This window comes from Phascolarctos cinereus, unplaced genomic scaffold, assembly GCF_003287225.1.
Source record: "Phascolarctos cinereus isolate Bilbo 61053 unplaced genomic scaffold, phaCin_HiC Scaffold_4;HRSCAF=312, whole genome shotgun sequence".
In the NCBI taxonomy this organism is placed as follows: domain Eukaryota; kingdom Metazoa; phylum Chordata; class Mammalia; order Diprotodontia; family Phascolarctidae; genus Phascolarctos; species Phascolarctos cinereus.
Window position 1 is genome coordinate 253507293 of NW_027555847.1, and position 27852 is coordinate 253535144.

The 27852-nt window shown below is 39.9% G+C and overlaps 1 protein-coding gene across 1 annotated transcript in view; it reads right to left on the reverse strand.

Annotated features, from left to right (window-relative positions):
• Positions 1–572: 572 nt before the first annotated feature.
• The window catches only part of FBP2 (fructose-bisphosphatase 2), a 59768-nt gene continuing 32488 nt past the window's right edge, over positions 573–27852 (reverse strand). The window contains exons 6-7 of the mRNA XM_020971713.2: positions 3358–3477; positions 573–996 (exon numbers count right to left, since the gene is read on the reverse strand). Of these exons, the coding sequence (XP_020827372.1) occupies positions 802–996; positions 3358–3477 (315 nt within the window). The 3' untranslated portion in view covers positions 573–801. The remainder of the gene's footprint in view (positions 997–3357; positions 3478–27852) is intronic.

Genomic DNA, 27852 nt, shown 5'->3' on the forward strand with positions numbered 1-27852 from the left:
CTATTTGACATTTTCTTGGCAAAGACACTGGAACAGTTTTCCATTTCTTTGTCCAGCTCATTTTATAGATGAGAAAACTGAGGCAAACAGGGTGAAGTGACTTGCCCAGGGTCACACAGCTAGTAAGTGGCTGAGGCCAGATCTGACTCTAGGCTTGGTGTTCTGCACCACCCATCTGACCCTCAAAAAATATCCCATTAGAGATTTCAGAATTTGTCCTGAGCTGCCCAAAAGGAAAACCTTTTAGAAGAAAGGACAAAAATGTTTTCCAAGAGAATGTATTGACTATTTAAAATTGGCTACACACACACACACACACACACACACACACACACACACACACACACACTTGTATATTTCATGAAAAAGAAAAAAATTCAGCCACACAGAGTAGGTCAGATTCAAATTTCAAAATCAATACTGGTGAAATCTAAGAACACTCTCATCCCTGTCAGCACCTGAATAGCTGCCAGCTGTTGGGGTGTGTGTGTGTGTGTGTGTGTGTGTGTGTGTGTGTGTGTGTGTGTGTAGCATTCCAAGACTTTATTTCCCTGACATGACAGAAAGCAAGACAAAGTCATCTTGTTTTATTTTGCTTTTAACCACCTTCCATTGAGACATTTCTTGTTTCCAAACCTGGCCTCGGGAGTTCATTTTTAACCTTTCTGTTCCAATGTCCATATCAAGTTACCCTTGTTAACTTTGCCAGATAATATTAATTCAGGATAGGGAGTGCCGGATGCTGGGTAATTTGTAAGATTTGAGAACAGAAGAGGAAACAAGGTAGAGTTAGCATCCATCTTAGCCACTTTGCTGATGTTTCTGAACACAAGCCAAATACTCCCGTACATCATCTGGAGACCCGAGAATGAGAGGGACTCGCTGGTGGATGGATTCGGGCTTCACTTCCAATACTGGCTGGGTGCCTGTGGTGGCTATGCCGCCTGCCTGTTCAATGATGAAGGCCATTGGGTTGCACTCGTAAAGGAGCCGGAGCTGCAGGGAAACATATCGGTATGACTGGGCTTGACAAAAGGACTCTAAAAACCCCAATCTTTCTTAAAATACATGGTAGAATTAGAATTGTCCTACCCCCTTTGTCTCTAACATTTTTATGAGAACTACCCGAAATTGGGCCCCCAGGGAGAGATGGAACTGCCAACTGGCACTCATCTTAATTGCCTTTAGATTCCCCACTAGGCCATCAGCCAATCAGCCTGGGAAGAAATGATAGCAATCAGGACTTCTGGTCTTCATGCCTTTTGGGCTATATGCCTTCTAATTAGGAAGCAGAGGTGAGCAAGAAGCTCCCCTTGAAATAGAAGCTTCTGTTCAGAGCCTGATGACTGCCTGGAAAATTCCCCTCTCATGGAAGTAAAATGTCATCTTGACCAAAGCAGTAAGATTATCACGTAGAAAATCATACTGCACAAGTGACCAAAATAATCATCTTCTGTGAAGAAAGATGGACCCTTGTGAGGGATAACTGGTTTTAAAAACTAACCTCTCACTCCCATGGTCTTCTCCTTATTGTGACTCTATAGGTGATAATGTTTCTCCGCATTCAGGCTGATTTAATATCATGATAAAGACACCTTAAAATTGTAGGCTGAAAGCCCGAGAGGGTTTGAGGAGAGCCACATTCATGGATTAAAGGCAGAAAATAGAGGTGGTATAATGGATAGGGTGCCAGGCCTCGAGTCAGGAAGACTCATCTTTGTGAATTCAAATCTGGCCTCAGACAGACACTTAATAGTTTTGTGACCCTGGGCAATTGACTTAACCTGTTTGCCTCAGTTTTCTCATCTGTAAAATCAGGATAATAATAGCATTTACTTCCCAGGATTGTTGTGAAGATTAAATGAGATAATAATTGTCCACGTGCTTAGCACAGTGCCCAACATTTAATAAGTGCTATATAAATGTTATTAAATCTGGGATAAAGGACTGAGGTAGACAGGGATACCCGCCTAAAAGTAGTTCATTCTAAAAGGTTTTATTTGCATTTCCCATTCCCATTCCCTGCCCCACCTCAAATCATTTTCACGGCTGACCTAAAGGAATCTTGCAGTTTAGAAAACAAACCAGAAATACTCAGATGCAGATGGTCCTTGATGGCTTGTTAAAAGAAAAGACTGAATGCCCCATGAGAATGATAGGGGGCAGGCCCATGAGAAGCACCACAACATCACTGAAGCATACTGGGGAGGACTGAGTTGTTCTTCCTTACATAAGTCCCAGCATACACCCTCTACCCAGTGTGTTTATTAGGTGAGTGTATTTGTGGGAGATGGTGTCCCTGCTTTATAGAGGAAATGTCCTATTATGACTTCATTATGTTATGTTATTTTGCTAACTATATTGACTTTAGGTTGATTGAGTCCTCTGGCTGAATAGCCAAAAACATTGGTGCAGCTAGTGATTTATTATTTTGAGCAGATTTATGATTTTGAGTCCCTTAGACTACCTGGAACCTAAAGGAGCTTGTCTAGGGGATCCAGGATTAAGGTAGAAGATACCCCTAAGTGCTGAAGCAGCTGAGTGGTTCAGTGGATGGAGCGCTAGGCCTAGAGGCAGGAACACCTGCATTTAAATCTGGCCTTAAACTTACTAGCTCTGTGACCCTGGGCAAGTCACTTAACCTCTGTTTGCTTAATCCACTGAAGAAGGAAATGGCAAAACATCCCATTATCTTTAAGAAAATCCCACGGACAGTAATGGTGTGCTATGATTCACAGGGTCACAAAGAGTTGGACACAACTGAACAACTAAACAAAACACCCTCAAATGTTACCTAGAAAAATGCCCAGTGCTTAAGTTAAGGCTTAATTTTCAATGTATGTTATCTCAGCGCCACCAGGCAAATCTGTGAGACTGTATAAGCTCCAGTGCAAATCTGCATGATGAGAGAGAGAGAGAGAGAGAGAGAGAGAGAGAGACAGACTCTGTGTGTGTATGTGTGTGTGTGTGTGTGTGTGTGTGTGTGTGTGTGTGTGTGTGTGTGTGTAAAAAAGAGAGGGAGGAAAAATGCTTAGCAAAGTCAGATGGAAGGAAATATCATTTCTAATTGGCAGGGATCAGTGGAAGAGAAAACTTGTTTCCCTCAAAAAGAAGCATTTGAGCTGAGCCTTGAAGCATAGGAAGAATTTCTTAATCTATCCGTGGGTAGGTGAGGAAGACATTCTAGGCACAGGACACTTTCTTTTCCCGTTTTTTTTTTCCTCCAGGATCTCATAATTCACTATTGAGTTTTAACAATTTGTATTTCCCTCTGCTCTCTGGAAGAGATGCAAACAGTCTTTGGATTTACCAAAAAGCAGGGGAAAGCAGAGAAGGGTTCACAGACCCTGGGTTTACCTTCCCTTTTGGACTCTTCTGGTTAGCTGGGTACATGAAGATCCCTCCATAGACCAGGGTACGGTGAACATCAGCGACCATGGATCCCACATACCTGGCACCATAAGGAGCACTGCCATCCTAAAAGATGCAAGAAGAAAAAGATAGTGCTGTTACTAGTGGGCCTGGAAATTAATAGAAGCCGAGCCTTGTTTAGGAAAACTCACATCTCAAATGGAGTTAAGTCTTAGCTTTCCTAAGCCCAAGACTTCTACCTTCTCTCCATTCTGCCTTCCCCTTATTTCCAGACTATTCAATAATAAGAGTTTATATTCATCTATATAATAATACATGTTAGTTTATATTTTGTATCACATGATCTATATTATGTAATATATAAACTATATGATAATTATTTATATTTGTTCATATTCATTATATGGCACTTGTGATTTTTAAAGCACTTTTACACATATTATTTCAATATATCCTCACTACGTCTCTGTGAAGGAGGTAACACAGGTTTCACTATCCCCATTTTACAGATGAGGAAACTGAAGCACAGAGGAGCAGAGCCCAGATTTGAAATTAGACCTTCTGATTCCAAGTGTTCTTTCCATCATACCACGATTGAAACAAATTGCACTGAAGTTAATTGGTGTGAAGCAAAGTGAATAAAACCATGAGATGAACATAAAAATAGTCATGGCATCTTATGACCCCAGCAAGGAACGGCAATGCCATTGCCGTTTTTAGCAGAACGTAAGCTCTTTTAGGGCAGGAAGACTGCTTTTCATTTTGCCCTTTGTTATCATCAATAACATATTACTCATACTGTGATTGCATAATAAATTACTAGTTGTACTGTATACAATTAGTTTTGCAAAAGCTGCTGTGTTATTCGCAGTACCTGTCCCTCCCTTGAACAATGCCCTAAATGCCTAAGTATCTGTTAGTATATAAACTTGCATGGAAATGCTTCTATCCTTGTTTGCTCTGTTCATGTAAACAAGTAATAGAATTACACAAAGGAGATATCTTCTTGAAATCCTTAACCGGGGACCACAAACTTATTTTTAAAAATATTTTGATAATGTGTTTTGACACAATTGGTTTCCTCTGCAATCTTACGTAAGTTTATTTATACATTTAAAAACATCATTCTGAAGAGGGGTTCACAGACTTCACCAGACTGTCCAAGAGGTCCATGGCCCAAAAAAGGTTAATAACTTCACAACTGCCTGGCACCAGTGGAAAACTGTTGCCGTGTCAAAGTGAACTCTGCAGAAAAGAAAGCCAAGTATATTCATGCCTGTATAATTTTCATACAGTATTTTCATTTGTACTTTAATTCAGAACAATTGTTAAAAGATACATTTTTTTTAAAGTCAAGCCTTGGCTTGATCTTGTTCCCAGGTTTTCTCAGGCCTCTGAGGACAATAAAAAGCTTTTGTTTGAAGTTCAATTAGTTCTTGAACTTCAGTTCAACTGGGCAATGATTAAAATTTCTTTCAAAGGGAATGCAAAGAAATATGTCGACTTCTTTGTAGCATTGGAACAATGGAAACCTTGACTTCTGTCTGTAATGAAATAAGATTACATGGATGTTGAGGGGGAAACAACTAACACTATAATATTGTTAAAAGTCTGTTGTACCAATAATAAAAGAAATGCAAATCAAAAAATCCTGAGGTTTTTTTGGCAAAAATTTGCAAATTGGAAATTTGTCAAAGATGACAAAAATATGGCAAAAGTCAATGTTGGAGGGGTTGTGGGAAGATAGATACATTAATACCTATGTTGGTGGAACCATTCTGAAAAACTTTTTAGAAGTATGCAAGTGACTGAATTACCATACTCTTTGATGCAGAAATTCCATTACTAGACATATACCAGTAGGAGGCCATTGATAAGAAGAAAGCCCCCATATATACCAAAATATTTGTAATACCACTTTTTGTGATAGCAAAGAATTGAAAACCAAGTAGAGGCTGATCAATTTGCAAATATGAAAATAAAGTGACTAAATTTTCCATACCTTTTGAGCTAGAGACTCCGTTACTGGGCTTATACCACTAGGAAGCCATTGATAAGAACAAAAGATCCCCATACACTCCAAAATACTTATAGCAGCACTTTGGGGGGGGGGCTAGGCAATGGGGTTAAGTGACTTGCCCAGGGTCACACAGCTAGCAAAGATTTGGAAACAAAGCAGAAGTCCATCAATTGGGAAATGGTTAAACAAATTGTGGTATATGGATGTAATGGGATATTACTGTGCTGTAAGAAATTACAAATGTGAGGAATACAGAAGAGCATGGAAAGATCTACAGGAACTGATGCACAGTGAAGTGAACAGTCAAGAAAACAATATACACAATGACTACAGCAATGTAAAAGAAAAGAACGATCACACACACAGATAAAAAGTGAGCACTGCATAAAGAACAAACCTGACTGAAAAGAGGAAATAGGAGATACTCCCGCCCTGAAACTCCTTCACAGAACTAAGTCCACAAGTGTTGTACGCTGTACGTATTTTGAGATTTTTCAATATATTGATCTGATTTGCAGATTTTTTTTCTTTTTTCTTTTTGTCTTTAAAAAAATACTATTAGTTATATGAGGCAGCTAGGTGGGCCCAGTGAATAGAGTACCAGCCCTGGAGTTGGGAGGACCTGAGTTCAAATCTAGCCTCAGATACTGTGTGACCCTGGACAAATCATTTAATTCTGCTTGCTTCAGGTCCTCATCCATAAAATAAGCTGGTGGAGAAAATGGCAAACCACTCCAGCATCTTTGCCAAGAAAACCCCAAATGGGGTCAGGAAGAGTTGGATAGGACTGTAACGACTCAAGAACAACAAATTTGTCATATGGGATAACCCCTCTTAGGAGAGGAGGAGGGATACTAGAGGAAACTGCAATGATGTTTAAAAACAGTCATCAAAACTTTTTTTTAAAAAAGTTATTGTATCTTAAATATCTTCTGTCTATAATGATGATGATAATAATAGTTAGCATGTAGATACTACCTACTTTCCAAGCACTTAAAGATATTATTTAATTTGATTATCATGACAACTCTTGGTTGTGGGTACTATTATTGTCACCATTTGACAGTTGAGGAAACTGAGTCAGACAGAAATTAAGTGACTTGCCTGAGATCACATAGCTCTCTTTCTAAGTGTCTGAGGGAGGATTTGAACTCATATCTTCCTAACTCCAGGCCCAGCTCTCTATCTACTGTGCTATCTAGCTGCCTCACTTTATAGCTAATTTTTTTTTCTGTTCTGCTGCCTATTTGTGATTTCTTTTCACTATCCAGCAACCCCTGGAAAGTTTTTTATGTCATCAGTCCTTTGTTCTGTGTTTAGAAAAAGCTTAGAAGTACCTCAAGCACAGCAAAGGCTGATTGGAACACTTCCCATTGAGGTCCACAAACACTCTATCTCACCTCCTGGTAAAACATATGCTCTGGACCCTTGATGAAGGCAGTCAGCTGCAGTTTGTTGATGCCTTGAACTGCAGAGCTGTGTCAAAGATGATTGGCACCTGAGCCACAAAGACCCTTGCCTCAGTGGGCTAGAAGTGCTATAGAAAAGTTCCACCTGAGTTGTGAAATGATCCAACCATTTTGGAGAATGATTTGGAACTATGCCCAAAGGGCTACAAAAATGTGCATATCCTTTGATCCAGCAATAGCACTTCTAGGGCTATATCCCAAAGACATCAAACAAATGGGAAAAGGACCCACATGTACAAAAATATTCATAGTAGCTCTTTTTGTGGTGGCAAAGAATTGGAAATTGAGAGGATGCCCATCAATTGGGGAACAGCTGAGCAAGTTGTGGTATATGAATGTAAGGGAATACTATTGTGCTATAAGAAATGGTGAGCAGGCTGACTTCAGAAAAACCTAGAAAGACTTATATGGTCTGATGCTGAGTGAAGTGAGCAGAACCAAGAGGAATTTGTACATAATAACAGCCACGTTGTGCGATGACTAAGATTGTTAAATTGAACCCTTCTCAGCATTATAAGGATCTAAGACATCTCTAGAGGCCTCGGGATGGAAAATGCTGTCCACATCCAAAGAAAGAGCTGTGGAAGTTGAATCGCTATCACTTACTTTTATCTTCTGTTGAGTTTTGTTTCATCTTTCTGATGGTTCCTCCTATTGGTTTTAATTTTTACTTACAACTTCACTAATGTGAAAATATGTTTAATGGGTATGTAAATGTAAAACCTATATCAGATTGTACACCGTCTTGGGGAGGGTCAGGGGGAGGAAGGGGGAGAAAAATTTTCAGCTCAAAAGCATATGGAAGTGATTGTTGACAAATCAAAATAAATTAATAAAATTTTTTTAAAAAACTAAAAAAAAAGGAAAGAAAAGTTCTACCTGATACTCTTGAGCATTTCAACTGGTATCAGATACACTTTTCCTTGGACTTTCTGTGAGGCAGGATTCCTCCCCCCTCTCCCTCAGTGGTCACGGTGGCAATGAGGACATAGCAAACGCTTATTAGGGTAGCTTAAGCCTGGACCTCAAGACCCTGGCTGTCCCTTCTGTTTTGTCCTTCTTTTCAAACCCAGGCAACCAAAGAATGATCCTGAGAAATGAATATTCCCAGGCCTAGAGATAACCACTGGACTTTGAAAAGTCAGGATTTCCTGAGTTGATGCATGTTTTCTTTATTAGGTTGGTTTGTTTTAGAGAATGGATAAAGAGTTTAGTTGTTTTTGTTTCCAGGGGTGGTGAATGGGATATCTCCAATAGGTTTAATAGAGTTAAAGCTAGAAGTGACCTTAGAGATTATCCAGTCTAACACTGAAACCCAAAGTTAAATGACTTGCCCAAGGTTACACAGGTTATTACTTCTTATGGAGACAATGGATATGTGTAGGACATATAAACATATGAAAGACCAGGAAAGTGCTTAGTCAGGAAAGACAGGGATCTTAAGGGTAGTAGGTTTGAATTATGTTTGTTGTTTAATCATTTTTCAGGCATATCTGACTCCTTGTGACTCCATTTGGGGTTTTTTTGGCAAAGATGCTGGAGTGGTTTGCCATTTCTTCCCCAGCTCATTTTACAGATGAGGAAATTGAGGCAAACAGGGTTAAGTGAAAAAGAAGAAGAGAGAAAGGAGAAAGGAGAAAAAGGGAAAGAGGGAAGAAGAAAGAAAAAAAGGAAGTTTTGTTGATGTACTTTTTTTTAAAGCACCATCAGTTCCTGTCCAAACTCTCCCTTATCTGAAAATGTCTTGAAAACCTTCATTCTGTACTTATAGTCAATTGTCGGTTCTCAGAAGTCATGACTGGTCATTGCATTGATCAGACTCCTGAAGTCTTTTTTTTTTTAATGCTGAAGTCACTGTGCCCATCACGCAAATTATTCTTCTGATTAAGTCTGTCTTCTCAAGTTTATTTGACATCTCAGTATTCATTTTTTTATGATGCAATGATATTACATTGGATTCATATTCCACAATTTACTTAGCCATTTCCCAATCAATAGGTACCCAATTTCCTTCAAGTTCTTTGCTATTACAGAAGAGCTGCTCTGCATATTTATGTGGGACTTCCCCCCACCCATCTTTGACTTCTCCAGGCTCTTTCCACTACACTGTAGCTGCCAAGTCTTGATTCCTCCCCACACAGAAACTTAAGAGTTCTGAGAGGACCAGCTTTCATCAACCACCCCAACTCTTCATACATGTCTGCATTCTGGGTGTTGCTTTAGGAAAAATTTCAAAAAACTGTATCCTGAAGCTTAGACTCAAGCCCCCTTTCCTTCTCCTGGCACTGTTATGTCTCAATAAGAACAATCAGTAACAATGTCTTGTCCTTGATAATGTCCTAAGTACAAGGCACCCAAGGTCAACCAAATTGCTGTAACGAAAAAAGAATTCATTTTAAACATTTTGTGCAGTTATGAGGGAAACGGTTTGCTGGCCAACCAATCAGGAAAGACCAGAGGGGAAAGATGGGAGTAGTTTTCAAGTCTTCTTCTCCAGGAACCCCCAGTTTTAGCTGTTTATCTCAATTATACAGACTTCTGGGGCCCATGACACCAGGCTGAAAATGAAATGATAACCTGATTTCCCTCCAAATGTTTCCAGCTCCTCTTTTATTTTTATTAGTCAGACAAATGAAGAAACTGGTATTTACAGTCACTGGAGGAAAGAAGTCAATGTTTCCTATTCAGTGAAATGGCTGAGTGGGAAAGTTTTTTTCTTTTTTTTTTTGTAATGGTGAGAAGTCTTGAGTAGGAGGTATAGAGAAAACTGCTGATGTGGTAAATTCTATGGCGGGGTTGTTACGTTGATATTATACAATTTGAACTAGAACTCAAGCCTTCTGATCCACGTCCACTGTTATAGCTACTTCAGTAAAAATGGCTATGTCTCCTTATTCTAGAAATAACAGCTCAAAGTCTTCCTTGTAGTAGATATTTAGTAAATGTTGATTGAGTTAAATTGAATCAATTAACTGGAATGTGCACCCATTTTGTACCTATCAGACAATCAGAATTGATAACCATAATGAAAGGCAGATCATTTTCATTTGAACTGTTATTTAGCCAGGCCTCCACCATCTTAAACTTGGGAAGGTGATTTTTTTTTTCAATGCAAACGTGGGTCTTTATGTGGGCAGCTAGATTGCATGGTGGCTAGAGCACAGAGCCTAGAGTCAGGAAGACTCATCTTCCTGAGTTCAAATCTGGATTCAGACACTTACTAGTTATTGACCCTTGGCACTTACTAGTTATGTCACTTAACCTTGCTTGCCTCAGTTTCCTCATCTGTAAAGTGAACTGGAGAAAGAATGGCAAACCACTCCAGTGTCTTTGCCAAAAAAAAAAAAACCCAAATGGAGTCATGAAGAGTAAAACACAACTGAAAAACTTTTAATAAATTTCATCTTATTGGATTCAGCCCATTACTGTAGATTGCGAAGATAGTTCTGGATCCTGATTCTAATCATCTAATCATGTTAGCTATGCTTTCCAGCTTTATTTTGTTTTTTGGTCTGGACATGTGATTTCAGTCTATTGGGTACTCCCAATGAGGAAGTTTTCTCTATCAATGTAAACTGGTAACCTCTATATTATTAGAAAGTTGCCAAAGGGCACTGAGAGTTTCAGTGGCTTGCTCAGGATCACAGAGTCCATATGAGTCAGAGATCAGACTTGAGCTCAGGTCTTTATGACTTCAAGGTCAACGCCCTAGTCAGTATATCACACAGTCCTTCATCTGAGTCACTGATAAAAATGTTGAACAGAACAAGGCTGCTGACAGAGCCCTAAGCCACTCCTCTGGAGACCTTCTCCAAGTTGATATCAAGATATTAATGATTCTTTGAATCTGGATATTTAACCAGTTCAAAATCCACCTAACTGTACTGTTATCTAGTCCCCATTTTTCCATCTTTTCTACAAAGATTGCGTGAAAGACTGTCAGATGTTTTGCTAAAACCTAGATACTACATGTACAGCATTTTCCTGATCTAGTAGCCCAGTTATAGTTCTATCAATGAAGGGAATATGGTTAATAGTCTGTTCTGAATGAATCCATGCTGGCTTTCAGTAATTTGTACTTTTCTTTCTAAATGCTTATAAACAGGCCTTTTAATAATAATCTCCAAAAGTCAAACCTAGAGGCCTTCAGTTTGATAATTTTACCCCTTCTCCTTTTTTGGAAATCTGGACAACACATGGACTCATCTCTATTCTTGCTGGACCATGCTCACTCTCCACAATACAGGGTGTCCCACAAGTCGTAGTGCAGATTTAATCACTAATTTCTTTCAGAATACTCCTTATTTCAAAAATCAATAAACATAGCTCAATCATTACATCCACTTTCTCTGAGCATCCTGGGAGACATAATTCATAAAGATCTGATGACTTGAACTCACTGAAGGAACTGAGGTACTCTCTTACTATTGTGGGAAATGTGGTTGGGAATGTTGCTTCTGCATATCACTCATCAAGGTGATGAGTAGCTTCTGGGGTATTGACAGCTGTAAGCTGTTGACAAGGAAATGTCATTAGGGAGAAGTAATTAGGGGCAGAGACTCACTTGGCGAAATTAGGTGCTCCGGATAGGCTGTAAACCCTGCATTACCCAGTCAATGGGGAAACAGGGGAGGGAACTGTGATCTGGGCCTAGGAATAAAAGCTTTGCCCTCCCTTCTATAAAGTGTGCCCACACACTGCACACCCGGCCTTGGTAGGCCGTTAGTAAAAGGGTTTTTTTTTTCCTGGTTCACCAATAGCTTCTGGAACTTTTGTTGCTTACATTATCCTAGGTTTCATCTCCTTGTAAACTGGTTTTGTTTTAATCCTTCCCCTTACCATCTGAGGATTATTTACTTTGGCAGAAAAAACAGAAGCAAGATTGATTAATTATGCTCCCTCTTCATGGGCAGCTAAGTGGCTCAGAGTGGGTCTGGAGTCAGGATGACTCATTTTTGTGAGTCAAATATGGCCTCAGACACTTTCTAGTTGTGTGACCCTGGGCAAGTCACTGAACCTTGTTTGCCTCAGTTTCTTCATCTGTGAAAATGAGCTGGAGAAAGAAATGACAAACCACTGTAGTATCTTTGCCAAAAAAACACAAACCCAAATGAGGTCATGAAGAGTCTGAAACAAATGTACAACAATAAAAAAAAATACATTGTTATCCTGAGAAGGAGTTCTACCCATGTGACATCTCACATCTATTTTCTTCTACTTACCCATATAACTGCTATTCTAATTCAGGCTTTCATAACCTCTTCCCTGTACAACAGCCTCATAATTAGTTTTCCTGCTTCATATCATTCCCCTCTCTAATCCATCCTCCAAGCAAGCTACCAAATTGATATGCCTAAAATACAGATCCAACCTTTTCAGTTCTTTACTCAAAAAATTTTCAGTTTCTCCCTATCGCCTCTAGGATGAGACAGACTCTTCATTCTGGTATGTAAAACCCTCTACAATATGGCTCCCACCTTCCATTCTAGTCTTGATTTTACATTACTCTCCCTTCCACACTTTCAATTCCAATCAGACTGGTATGCATCTATGAATTTTCCTCTGGCACCTCCATACCTTTGTACGAGTGGCAACCAAAGTCCAAAATGCATTTCTTCCTCCTCTCCTGCCTTTCTCTTCCTAGTCTGTTGCTTCTTTCACGGTGCTACAATCAGATTTTTCCTAAGCTGCCCAGTTGGTAGCTCTCTCACACTCTTGATTTGATTTTGTACATGCTCTTGTATTTATTTTCTTGCCCACTCGGTAGGGCATAAACAATTATTTCAGTTTTGTCTTTGTGTTCCTAGTTCAGAACCACAGTGCCTACCTAATCCTACACCAGCATACAGATAGTTATCACAGAGATACTTAATACATGTTTATCAATTTGAATGTTTTCTCTCCCTGCCTGCAATATCACTTTGAAAGCCTTTTTGTTGTATAAGTTGTTTCTTACAATTCATAGCCAGGTTCAGCTTTTCTTGCTTTGGTGCTTCTAAAATGATTCTGTGACACTCTTTTGTATTCATCCTCAGTTACCATACCTGCTCTTGCTTGCATTTTCTATGCCTGTGTGTGTGTGTTTGTTTGTTGTTTTAAATCTAAGTTGGTGGGGGCAGCTAAGTGGCACAGGCCCTGGAGTCAGGAGGACCTGAGTTCAAATTTAGCCCCAGACACATAACACTCACTAACTCACTAGCTGTGTGACTCTGGGCAAGTCACGTAACTCCAATTGCCTCACCCCCCAAAAAAAAATCTGAGTCGGTTCATGAATTCGCTGTGTAACCAGAGCGGGGGGAGAGGGACAGTTTTCCCTTTTCTTCCTTATTAGATTATTTCTGTTTGTCTTTAGAATTTCTCTTTGGAGAGCTTCCCATTCCCTTTGTGAATTCTTACAGTTCTTTCACAATATTCCTATAACTCTGAGGGGATTGGAGGGGCAAGTAGTGGTGGGAATTGAGTGAACCACACTGACTCTAGTTTATGACTCAATTCTAGAGCTAGCTCAGTTCGCTTTCTATTCAATTACAGGTCTAGCACAATTTCTGTCTCATGAGAAAACTATTCAACTGGGATAATTGGAAGAAAATCTTATTGCATTGTTTAGACTTAGTCCTGGGACTGGGAATTTGGACCACCTCTACGGGCTATTTAGAGATGCTTAACTAAGACCTATAGGGAAGCTAGGTGGTGCAGTGGATAGAGGGCTGAGCCTGGAGTCAGGAAGACCAGAGTTCAAATATAGCCTCAGACACTTACTAGCTGTGAGACCCTGGCAAAAAGGGTTCCCTTTTGGCCTCAGTTTCCTCATCTATAAAATGAGCTGGAGAAAGAAATGGTAAACTGTGAGTATCTTTGCTAAGAAAACCCCACATGGGATTACAAAGAGTTGGACATGACTGAGCAACAAGAACAAGTAAGGACCTGGGCTATGCTGACCAGAAAGCCAGTCATCCTAAGACTGATAGAAGGCATTTTCTCATAGTTGTACATCTCAAGCAACCCGTAGGTCTTATCTGAAAACTGGCCCCATGCTGATCAATCAGTTGCTGTTTCCATGTTCCTTTGATTGCTCTCAAACAGTTTGGGGGAGCAGGACACCTCTTTTACTGAATTCAGGGAATTGCCACTGTTCACTCTCCTTCTCTCAACTTGGAAAGTCCCTGATCTTTCCTCCAATTAGAAATCAGATCACCTAATGTTGTATTGTTTCCTTTTAATTAGTTTGTCTTGTTTGTTTTTTTTTTAATTTTTATTTTTTTAGGCAGTTGGGGTTAAGTGATTTGCCCAGGGTCACACAGCTAGTAACTGTCAAGTGTTTGGTCTGAGGCCGGATTTGAACTCAGGTCCTCCTGACTTCAGGGCTGGTGCTCTATCCACTGTGCCACCTAGCTGCCCCTGTTGATTGTTTTTTAATGTATAAAAATCTCTCTTCCCCTCTGTATTTGGAGTCCAGTGCCAGAGCTGAGGAAGGCTACTTGGTCCTGATTTGTTGGGTAATTGGCATTCATTGCTTAATAAATTGATATGCTCAGAAGCTCAAACCTTAGCTTCTTCAGTCATTTCATCTTTCACCTGCCATGACTCTTAAAGACTCTGTTCTTATACTTTATGCCAGATGCACTCTTATTTATAAAATATGCCCCAGAGCTTTTAAAGAAACCCAATTCAGAGCACTTCCTGGCATGGATTTGGGGACTTTGATTTTGAGGTTTATAATTATTTTATTGGTAAGGGCACGGTTTCCTGGCAGCAAAAAGATTTATAGACTATTTCTACTTTTGGTAATTCATAAGCCTTTTGCACATTGCTGATTCCATCCAATAATTCTGAAACATATGCCAGCCCCACCAGGCCTAAATCAGCCTTCCCCTAAGGAGTTTTACAGGCCATCAAAGAGATGACTACATTTTTTAATACTTATGTGACATAAATCATTGTTTTGACATGCAAGCGGGCAAGTATCTATTTGCAAGATTTTGCAAACCTTAGCAACCTTGTTATCTATCATACTCTGGAGCCAATGAGACACCAAAAGGTTAAGTGACTTACTGAAATTCTAGTTAGTGGCAGATCCAGAGCTAGAACCCAGGTCTTAACTCTCAGTCTTAACTTTCTTTATTATATCACCGATGATTGGGGCCTTCCTCATCAGGAAAAAATAATTCTTCCTTTATCCTTGCAGTCAACTATATCTTGCCCTACAGTTTATTTGGAAGAGTGAAAAATCTGCAGTCCACAATGATCTTTCCCTCCTCCAAACTCAAACAGCACTAATTGTTTTTATCAAGATGGACGTTTAACATATACTATTTGGCAAAGAAGTTCCCGGAATCAAATACCTTGTCTTACACTTCTCATCATTCACAGCACAGAATCATAGATTTGATTCATTCACTACCTAGTTGGACATTTTAGGACTTCATCATGCTCCAGGAACTTCTTAATTCTGCAAGACCTAGAACTCATACCCCATCAGTACCCTCTCCCCTCTGAGGTCCCTCTAATTGGAGGACAGAGTAGAGAGCTGAGTGGAATGGCACCCAGGCCAGTCATCTCTTTATTTCCCTCTTTGGCTGCACTCCTTGGGAATTCTCCATCATATTCCTGTACCAGATAGATCCTTTCCCTCTCTCTCCAGCTTTCTTTTGGATTTTGTCTTCCTCCATTAAACTGTAGGGCACCTAAGTGGTGCAGTGGATATGGCCCTGGAGGCAGGAAGACACTGATCTTCCTGAGTTCAAATCTGGCCTCAGATGTTTACTAGCTGTGTGTTAACTAGTATGCCCTAGGCAAGTCATTTAAGCTTGTTTGACTCAGTTTCTTCATCTGTAAAATGAGCTGGAGAAGGAAAGGACAAACCACTCCAGTATCTTTGCCAAGAAAACCCCCAAATGGGGTCATGAAGACCAAACAACAACATTAAATTGTGAGATCCTTGAGAGAAAGAAGTGTCTGTCTTTCTTTTTTCACATTTGTATCCCCAGTGCTTAGCACAGTGCCTGGCACATATTAGACACTTAATAAACATGTATTGACTAAATAAAGTTTAAAGGAACCTTAGAGTCTCATTGCAAATCTGTCATTTTAGAGTTGACAAACCCGAGGCTTTTTCAGGATGAAATAACTTGCCCAAGATCACACAGATAGTGGGCAGAAGAACCCAGATTTGAAACCAGGACTTCTAACTCCAAATTTCATGCTCTTTCTATTGCACCACACTGTCTCCAATATGTTACATAGCATACTACATGATTGAAGGGCTCAACAATAAATATTTGTTGGTTTACTCTTTTTTTTTCAGTGTCATACTCCCATTGGCACAAAGATCAATATTTTGGCAACAGAGTTTGATACTGGATCAAAGCCCAGACACAACTAACTGGACATGTGATGAATGAGGGAAATATTGATCTTTACCAAGTACAGGCCACATACTCTGGTGTGCAAATTAATGTTTGTTTTTAGCCTGGCCATGTGAGTAGTTCCTGACCTTGTTTTGACATGCTTCTCTTATCAGGGCTGGAAAATAAACTAGAATTGAGAATTTTTCAAACTCCTGACCAAATAATCCCTGTCCACAGCATATCTTCTGACAAACAAAAAGGAAAATTACATAAACAGACCCTTAAGCTTTTTCCTCCCTTAGGATCTGAGTTTCTAGAGCTGGAATGGACCCAAGCGATCATTTGTCCAATGCTATCATTTTACAGATGGAGAAAGTGAGGCCAAGAGGAATAAAGTGACTTGGACAACGCCACATAGTAAGAGGCAGAGCTTCTTGCCTTCTCAAAGAGTGACTAAGGGAGTGAAGTGAAGGAGAAAATTTGGAACTGAAAACAAAATAAAATTGATTTTTTAAAAAAACAGTAAGAGGCAGGAACTCCAGGTCTCCAGCCACCAAACCCTGTGCTTTGTTCACTCACTATACCTCCAAGAAAACTGAGGAGAGTTTGAGAGATACCAGGACCCAGGCAAACAGAATTTTTATAAAAATGAAAATTAAAATATGACCAAAACATTGATGTTACATTTTTCCTGATCACAAATACAAGGCACTTTGAGGAAGATTCATCTCAATTCAACTCAATAAATATTCCACTATACCGGTCTTCAGGCTACTTCTCACCGGATAGGGTAATGAATTTCCACTGACAACGGGAAGCTCTTGGGAACGTAGGGAAATTTCCCACTTCCACCTTTAAGCCCCCTTTAAGGCTCAGCTCGTGTTGCCACGTGCTACAAGAGGCTCTTACTGATTCCCCCAGTTGTTAATGTTACCCCCTCTCATGACTTTGCATTTATTTTGTGTGTATTTTGTTTTTGTTTGTCTATGTACGTAAAGTCCTTTGAGGATAGGAACTATGTAATTTTTGTCTCTGTATCCCCAATCTTTCCATTCACCACAACATCGCCTGAGTTCAGACCCTTATCACCCCCTAACTGGACTTCTGTAATAGCCCCCTCATTGGTCTCTGAACTTCCAGTCTCTCCTCAATTCCATCTGTCACAAAGTGTCAAAATAATCTTCCTAAGGCATAATAATAGCTAACATTTACATAGCATTTACTATGTGCCAGGCATGTGCTAAGCACTTTACAAATAGTATCTCATTTTATCCTCACAACAACCCTGGGAGATAGATGCTGTCTATCTGACCGTATTACTATCCTGCTCAAAAAATATCAGTGGCTCACTATTATCTGTAGGATAAAATGAAATTCTTAGAGATGGTCAGCCCAGGTGGTACATTACTGTCACTGAGATAATAGAAGAACAAGAGGAAGACTTCTAGCATATTAGATCATCTATGGAAGATTTATGAACAAGAATTTCATAGGACAAGAAGGCATAGAAAATTTGCCATTTTTGTCATTGGTCCATCAAAACAGTAAAGTCTGTAATGTAAAATGGAGAGGAGGGTTTGGGAAAAGACTAATGGGAGGGAGGAAGATTATGGAGATGGAGCCCAGTGCCTGGTGACAAGGAGGTTGTGTTGAGATTCCCTTTCTCCACATTTTTCCACATAGGTCTGAAAGTTGGACTTTAGACCAGTATTCCCCACCTGACCCTAACTGACAGAGATCTCACCGTTTTCAATTCTTTTTTTTAAATTAATTTATTTTGATTTATCAACAATTACTTCCATATACTTTTGAGTTCAAAATTTTTCTCCCCCTCCCTCACCAACACCTTCCCCAAGATGGCACACAATCTGATATAGGCTATGCATATACATTCCTATTAAACATATTTTCACATTAGTGTTGTTGTAAGTTAGAATTAGAACCAATAGGAGGAACCACCAGAAAGAGGAAACAAAACTCAACAGAAGAGAAAAAAATAGCTAATAGTATGCTTCAATCTGTGTTCAAATTCCATAGTTCTTTCTTTAGATGTGGATGACATTTTCCATCACGAGGCCTTTGGAGATGTCTTAGATCCTTCTATTGCTGGAAAGGGTTAAATTTGTCAGTATTAGTCATCACACAACGTGGCTGTTATTGTGTACAACGTTCTCTTGGTTCTGCTCACTTCACTCAGCATCAGACCATACAAGTCTTTCCAGGTTTTTCTGAAATCAGCCTATTCATCACCTTTCTCAATTCTTTAATAACACTTTGTGCTCTTTCACATTCCCTCTCAAATCATAGTTCTTTGTATATTTTCTTATCCCTGCCCTGTTAAATCATAAGCTCTTTGAGGATAGTTCTTTTGAATATACACTCCCAGTGCCTGGCACATGTGCTCTGCACATAGTAGATATTTAAAATGAGATAATTATTTGTAAAATGTTTTGCAGACTTTAAAGCACTATATACATGCCAGCTATTTATTATTTTCATTGTTTAAAAGCATCTGTTGAATAAATGACTAAAACCATGTGACAAAGTTAATATGTTAATTTTTATTAATGTGGTTCATTAATGTTAACAATCAAAGCACGCATATATTGTGCTTTAAAGTTTTAAAGTGATTTACAACTCATGTGAATCTTGTAACACAGCTCTATGAGAGAGGTACTACCGTTATTATTATCTGTGATACGGCAGATGAAGAAAGTTAGGTTTAGACAAGTTAAGTGATTTGCCCAAGGTCTCAGGACCATCCTGTGACTGCAGAGGTTTAATGGTCTTGTTATCCTCCAAATATACACAGCATGAGAACTTGAATCTAAATGGGCTGGCTTGTTTGTTTTTTGTTGTTATGATAAAATTGCCATAGTATTTAATTCCTATTATCTAGTTTTCTGGGCTGATTCATCAGGAATATGGGAGCAGAAACCTACTTAAACAACATAATGGGGGGGGAGGTTAGGAGTGATTGAACAAACCTGTTCATTAATCCACCCCATCCCTGCTACACATAATAGAAATAAAATACACTGATGGTAGTTTAGGGGGCAATTGGCAGGATCAAAAACACTTCATAGAGAAGGCAGTTATTGAGCTGAATCTTGTAGTAAACCAGAGAGAGAGAGAGAGAGAGAGAGAGAGAGAGAGAGAGAGAGAGAGAGAGAGAGAGAGAGAGAGAGAGAGAGAGAACAAAACTAGGAACAATGGATGGAAGCTTGAAAGGAATGGACTTTGATTCGATATTCTGTGGAATTTCATAATAATTATAACAGTTCAAAATGGAATGGGATCCATCACCAGCCCTTTCCCTGACTTTCGGTTCTTTCACTGGTCATCCTGGAATTTCTCTCAGTGTCTGATGCTTCTGGGCTCTAGGACGGTCTACCATTAATATAGCCTATTCACCCTCAAATATTCCTCCGCAAGGCCTGATCTCCTTCTCCCACTGTATGCGTGAAGTACCCACAACACACACACACACACACACACACACACACACACACACACACACACACGCACACACACACACACTACTTCCTTAGGCTGAGTCAGGGACATACGTGGTTTGTTAAATGGAAGAATGGAATGAAAATTGAAGCAATCCATTCACAGATTATTAAAAGAATATAAAATGTTTGCACCAAGTTTCTCCTTTTTAAAATTTGAAGAAGTTCCTCTATTATCTAGTTTTCTCTAGGGCAAAGTATGTTTTAATTATCAAGAATGTACTGTTCTTTCTTATATAGAAACAATAGACCAGATACTATGTTGCAGCTCAATTCTTCAGTAACTACTTCCTCAAATAGTTTACAAAATAAAGGAATAAGGTCATGTAACAAGTTTATTTACATACCAAGAAAGCCTCCTTTTGTGCCAAGTCCATTTGTTCCCATGATCCTCTTGTAACACTGACTTAATAAAGTAGAATTGAGAAAGAAGGAACAGAGAAAACATTGCTAAAGACAGAATCTTGGGCAAGAAAGTAAAGGATCTTTATGACCATGGGTGGTGTTTTTCTTTTCTTTTTTTTTTTTATCATTGCTCTGCATTTAAGGGCACAAGACAGAAGGACAGACAGAAAAGTAAACAGAAAATTAGAGAGATGTTATTTGAGAAAGAGATTTTGATTTTTCAACCATGATTTAAAATATCGGAATGAAAGGAGATGGAATGCACCTAACAGGGTCTGGTAAGAGTGCATCTGCCTAGAATCTTGTAAATCTTGTCAATGAACGAAAAGGAAGAGGAGGGAGAAACTGTTTATTAGATACTATAGAGTTATCACAATGAAGGAAGACTAACCATAAAGAAACCTAGAAGTTCCTAAGACAGAAAATCCTATTAGGACTCAATATTAATGCCCTTTTAACAAATGTTTGACTAGGGACAGCTAGGTGGCACAGTGGATGGAGCACTGGCCCTGGAGTCAGGAGGACCTGAGTTCAACTCCAGCCTCAGACACATGATACTCACTAGCTGTGTGACTGGGTAAGTCACTTAGCCCCGATTGCCTTGCCAAAAATAAAAATAAACATGTTTCACTATGAAAACAAGGAGTCAGAATCAAGAAAACCAGGATGATGGACCAACCGAAAGTATAGTGATATCACCCCATCCCCTAAACAAACAAAAAACTTCTAAACAGATCAAGAAAATGCATCAGACGAAATCCTGATTAGGAAATCCAAGGAAAAGTCACAATGGGTTATTTTTCCAGCTCAAATGTACATGGAGAGATAGAAGGGTCTGTGGACACTGAGGTGGGGTCTGTCCATGGTAGAATTCCAGCCCCCAAGAACTGAAAAAGGACTGAGGCTGTGCACTAGGGTAGGAAGAGGCCCCAGATCCATCCCAGAGCATCTCAACCATGTTCAGGACACAAGAACAGGTGTCAACAGTCGGTTTTGTCACTCAACACTCAGTTCCATGTCACAGATCCAGGGTAAACTGAAGAAGAAACCTATGCTCAGGAGTGGCATTCCAACTTCTAGCCTAATTTGAACCCTGCAGAGGAACAGCCAGGGCAAGAATCACAGACCAAAGAAAAGCTAGTGGTTCCATCACTCTGAACCAGTAGGGTCTTCCACCTCACTGATAGTGGCTGACAGAAGCAGCAATTTCCTGAAAGTTCAAAGGAGGCAAGCACCAAAGAACCACAGTAAGGATCCCACACGATTTAGTAAAGGGCAGAGATCTTGGAACACAATATCCCAGAAGGCAAATAATATATAGGCTTAAAATCAAGAAGAACTTACCTAGCACAACTGAGCATAATCATACAGGAAGAAAAATGGATCTTTAATGAAACAGATGACATCCAAGCATTTGTGATGAAAACACCACAGCTACACACAAACTTTGAAGTGCAAGCAGAGGAGTAAAGACAAACATAAGAGGTAAACATAACCAAACAATCATGAGGAACTAAAGTATAGGGAGTTGGGGCAGCTAGGTGGCACAGTGGATAGAGCTCCGGCATTGGAGTCAGGAGGACCTGAGTTCAAATCCGGTCTCAGACATTTGACATTTACTAGCCAGGCAAGTCACTTAACCCCATTGCCCAAAAAAAAACAAAAAAAAAAGGGGAATAAAGGATAGGGAGTTGATACATATGTCCCCTCTACACACTATTATCATTAGGGGTCATAGAGGAAGTCTAATTAGAAGATCTGGATTGGTTCTGTTATGTCTTAATGATCTTAAGAGAAGAATAGAAAGACAAGGGAAGAATAATACATTGGGGGTTGGGAAGGGAGAGAAAGGTTAGGGGAAATTATCTCACATAATTGGTGTACAGAAGTAGAAATCTATACAAAGAGGGAAGGGTAGGAGGAGCAGGCAACATTTGAATCTCACTTTCATCTTAACTCATCAAAGGAGGAACACAGACGCAAACACATTTGGGCACAGAAATACATTTCACTCAACAAAGAAACAAGAAAAAGGGAGGAGAAGAAGGATTATAGATTAAGGGAAGTAGTAGTCTTAAGAAAAACAAAGTCTAAGAATATACAAAAATATTTATAACTCTTTTTGCAGCAACAAAAAACTGGAAACTGAAGGGGTATCCATTAACTCGGGAATGGCCAAGAAAGTTAAGGTATATAAATGTGATAGTACAATTGTGCTATAAGAAATGGTGAAGGGTATGATTTCAGAGAAAAGTCCTAGATTAATTGTTGTAGAGTAAAATGAGAACAGTTTACATGAAGAAAACAATATTGCAAAGTCAAACAATTTTTAAAGACTTACAAACTCTGATGCACATAATGACCAACACTACTCTAGAGAACTAATGATAAAACATGCTATTCACCTCATATGCAAAAGACTCAGTGCAAAATGAGCTATTTTTTTTGACATGGCCAACGTGGAAATTTATTTTGCTGGACTATAGATATTTGTAACTGGGGGCTTTGTTTTTCTTTCTTTCTCAATGGAGGTAGGGGGAGGAAGAAACAGAAAATGATTGAGAGAACTGTTTTTGTTGATTGAAAAATAATTTTAAAAATAAAATATCTGTGTACAAAAGCACAGAAACAGCTAACATACAAGATAAATTAAAGGCCCTAATGTAAGGAGGCAGATTAACTTTACTGGTATCACTAAGACTTAGTAAGAAGAGACCCATGGAGGGACTATGGTTCATTGAAAAGAGGCAGAATGGGCAAAAGGGAGTAAGGGGTTAGAGTAGTATTATCAAGCTGCTACATAATAAACTCTAGTGGTTCCTTATTACTCCTGAGATTGAACATAAAATCCTCCATTTGATTTTGAAGCCCTTCATAACCTGGCCCATTTCTACCTTTCCAAGTCCTCTTACTCTGCATGTACTCTGCAATACAGTGAAACTGACCTCTTTATTCTTTCTCAAACACAACACTCCATCACTGAGCCCAGATGTATTACAGCCTAGGGTACTGAAAGAACTGGGAAATGTGACCACTGAGCTATTGTCAGTTATCTTCAAAAGACTGAGGAGAACAGGAAAGGTACTTCAGTACTGGAAAAGGCGAAAAAAGGTAACAGAATGGAGTGCACAAACAATAGACATGGCTGGGTGGCCTGAGTGCATAGAGTGCTAGAGTAGGAACAGGGAAGACTTGAGTGTGACTTGGGCAAGTCACTTAACTTCTCCCAACCTCATTTTCTTCATCTGTAAAATGGGGATAATAATAACACCCGCTTCACAAGCCTCTAATTAAAATATACATAGTCCGGTGAGCTTGACTATCATTCCTGGCTAAATTGTTAGTGAACACATAAAAAGGAAGCAGTGACTGCAGAGACATAGTGACTTAACCCAGAACAGGCCATTCCAGACTAACCTTATGCCTTTTTTCTTTTTAACAAGACTATTAAAATGGTAGGTAACTAGGTGGCTCATCCAGCCCAGAAGACTCATGTTACTGATTCAAATCTGGTCTCAGACGCTTATAACTGTGTGACCCTGGGCAAGTCACTTAACTCTGTTTGCTTCAGTTCCTCATCTGTAAACATAAGCTGGAAAAGGAAATGGCAAACTACTCTAGTACCTTTGCCAAGAAAACTCCAAATGGAATCATGAAGGGTCAGATACAACTGTTCAAAGGGCAGCAATAGGCTGTAGACATAGTTTACCTGGGTTTCAGCCAAACATAATAAGTCTCATGTTACTCTTGTGGAAAAGATGAAAGATTCAAACTGATGTTAGTAAAATTAATTAGGTGGATTCAGCAGTGGTTGCCTATACTAAAGAATTGTCATAAATGTTTCAGTTTCAACTTCTTTTTGTTTTTTTTTTTGGCTAAGCAATGGGGCTAAGTGAGTTGCCCAGGGTCACAAGCTAGTAAGTGTTATGTGTCTGAGGCTGGATTTGAATTCAAGTCCTCCTGAATCCAGGGCTGGTGCTCTATCCACTGCACCACCCAGCTGCCCCTCAATTTCAACTTCTAGGGAGGTCTCTAGGAGAAAGTGCCTTTCAGGGCTGTGCCCCTTAATAGTTTTGTCAATAGTGGATAAAGGCACTGATGCTTATCAAATTTGCACATGGTGTTTATCAGATAATGCATATGATGGTTACCAATTTTATGTAAGAAAAAATCTGGGGACAGGAACATTAAGTCCCAAGGCTAGATCAGTGTCCCATGGCCTCGGCCAAGTCTACATGACTCAGCAAAGAGCAGTAGGTCTCCTATTCTAGTCTGCTGTTCTCCCACAGTAGCAGCACTGCTTCCTCATTCTGGTTCACAGCTGGCCTTGTTCCTGCACTTTCTCAGAATGGCACCAGCAGTCTTCATTAGTCACCCTTGTGACTCATGAGTAGCATCCCAACAGCTGGCCTATTATATGTGACCTTGACCTTACTGTCCATCCCATGCAGAAGGGAGAAGGTCTGCCTCAAGTCATATTATCTTGTTGATAATATTCCCCTCAGTTAAAAAAAAATGGCAGCCTATGTATATCACCTTAGTTGTATACATACAGTCTACAAGTATAGATTTATAAACATAGTAAAACATCCATACTAATGTTATGTACAGTCAAATTATACATAGGTTTCCCACAAGCATGCATTATCTAACACCAATGGGTCACATACAACTGAGTCACTAGCAGTGCACACCAGAATCATAGGTCACATGAAGGCACATATTGTACAACATTACCTGATAAAATTATATACAATAGATCTTCTAAATACTGTGTACACTCAGTCCCTAAAGGTGATAGGAGGTATTGCGCTAGGAAGTGAGTCTGGGCTAAAGGCCTGGTGCCCTCACTTATCACACCTGAGTATTTTACCTCAGCTTGGCCAATGGCCATGTGGCCCAGTTATGGATTCTCTGATTTGCTGTCCCTTCTGAACATTTGGTCCTTCCCCACGGTCTGTGCAAGACCCTTGATCCTCAGGCTCACTGGCTTGTATCACCAATCATGAGAAAAGGGAATGCCTAGATCAAATAGAATTGTCTCTAGTCCCAAAGGGTCTAGGCTCTGTCGGTGGCCTCTGTTGTCTTGGTACCTCCAAAGTTGAAGTGTCCAACCCTTTGTGACCTCATTGAGGATTTCCTTGGGCAGCTAGGTGACTCAGTGGATAGAGCACTGGGTGGGGAATCAGGAAGACTCATCTTCCTGAGTTTAAATCTGGCCTCGGACACTTAATAGCTGTGTGACCCTGGGCAAGTCACTTAACCCTGTCTGCCTCCGTTTCCTCTTCTATAAAAGGACTGGAGAAGGGACCAGCAAAATACTCTAGTATCGTTGCCTGGAAAACCCCAAATGGGGTCACAAAGAGTCAAATACAACAAAAACGACTGGATGTCAACAACAACAGGACAGTCAGTTGAGATTGTTCAATAGGCAGTTTGTGAGGTAGGACTATATCTTAGGAGATACTAGGGCCATTTATATAGATCTGGGAATCATCTGCTTGGAGATTAACATTAAATGCATGGGAGCTGATATATCCACACCAGTTTTTCCTCAGCAGAACTGATAATTGTTCATTGACTGCTCTAGAGGATAGGGTACTAAGCTCAGAGTCAGGAATATCTGGACCTAAACTCTACCTCAGATACTTACTAGCTGTGTGACCCTAGGCAAGTCACTTAACCTCTCTGTACTTCCGTTTCCACATCTGTAAAATGATGGGGTTGGACTTGGTGGTCACTAAGGTACCTTCTATCTCAAAGTTCATGAGTCATTGAATAGGCTAGAGTTTATCTCAATCAATGAGATCACAGAAAGATTGGCTAGGTATGGATGTACCAGGACCAGTGTTCACCTTCTTCCTGACACACATCAAATTAACAAGCACCTGTTGAGTACTTGCATGCCAGGTGTTGTGTTGGACTCTGAATATACAAATGTAAAGAATGAAACAATTCCTGTTTGCAAAGAGTTTACATTCTAATCCAAACATACTATGACATAACCCTGATGTGGGCAGCCTTTTTCAGTCTGCAGAGGGCCAGCACCTTCATAGAAAGTGGAAGTAAAAACCTCGGGTTTTCTTCATTAAAATGACTGGAATACAATTAGTAATAGTAGTGGTAATATCCAGTATCTATTTGAGATTTAAGGTTTGCAAAGCATTTTACAAATATTATCTCATTTGAGCCTCACAATAGCCCTGAGAATAGCTGCCATTATTGCGTCCATTTACTAGAAGGGAAAACTGAGGCCAAGCCATGGAGCACTTTAGATGTCAAATGGAAGACTTTACAATCAATTCTAACTATTGCTTCATATGTTACTTTTTTTTTTAGGCAATTGGGGTTAAGTGACTTGCCCAGGGTCACACAGCTAGTGAGTGTCAAGTGTTTGGTCTGAGGCCAGATTTGAACTCAGGTCCTCCTGACTTCAAGACCAGTGCTCTATCCACTGCACCACTTAGCTGCCCCCATATATTACTTGTAATCTGGATAACTGCCCACTCTTCTCATTGGTCCCAGGACCTCCACACTTCTCAAAATCATAAGGTTGCTCCCAATCTTAGATATGGTCACCTCAGGACACTTATTTGACTATGACCATGAAACAACAAAAAGCAAGAGTAGAATCCAAGTTTAGGCTTGCCTTCATTACCATGGCAATGTGGAAGCAAGAGAGAGAGGCCGGGGACTTGGGCCAAGTCAGCGAGGCTAGCCAGTAAACCAGGAAGTGCTCACAGCCACATTCATGGGAGGAAGTAGGGGCTGCTGCAACAATCCCTTCCATCAACTCTGTCCTTTCCCCTTCCCCTACCCCCTGACAGCCCAGGCCAGACGTGAGAGAGAACATCAGAGGGAAGTCATTCCCTTTGAGGTCCCCTGAGTGGTTCAGTAACCAGTCCTTTCTGAAGCCTCTTACCTTTTTTAATCCTTTTACACTTTTCTTCCCACCATGAATTCTATGATCCAACTACACACTGGCCTCCTTGCTGTTCCTCACACTCAACTATCCATTTCCCACCTCTGAATCTTTGCACTACCCCATTCCTGGAATGCTGTCCTTCCTCACCTCTGTCTTAGCTTCTCTGGCTTCCTTCAAGACTCAGTTCAAACAATACCATCTAAAAGGAAGTATTTCCAGTCCCCTCAGCCTTTCCATCTGAGATCTATCTTGTATGTACCTGGTTATAGCTAGGTCTCATTAGTGAAAATAATGAATCTGATAAAGTGGTCTAGTTAGATGTATTAAAATTTACAGTATATGAAGTAATGATTATATAAAATGTTGTAACTGGTGCCAGACAGGTGGAAATAATGGAAATATGCAATATGAATTTGAATAATTAATTGGTGGTAAGAATCAGGACATGTTGTCTCCTCCATTACGATTTGAGCTCCTTGAGGTGAGGAGCTAGTTTTACCTTTCTTTACACCTTAGAGCTTAGTATAGTGACTGGCACATAGCAAGGATTTAATAAATGTTTCTTGAATGGCTAACTGCTCAATGAGAAAACTGAACCACGGGGAGGTTAACTTGTCCATGGCCACATAGATAATAGGGATAACTTGTGCCAGAAGCCTAGAACACTCCAGCACTTTGTACAGCCTGGCACATAGTGGGCACTTAATAAATGCTAGCTGACTGATTCCCCAAAATCAGATATCTAGGATAAGGCCACCAGATGTTTTCATTTATCAGACTCTTATCTCTGGTACAAAGA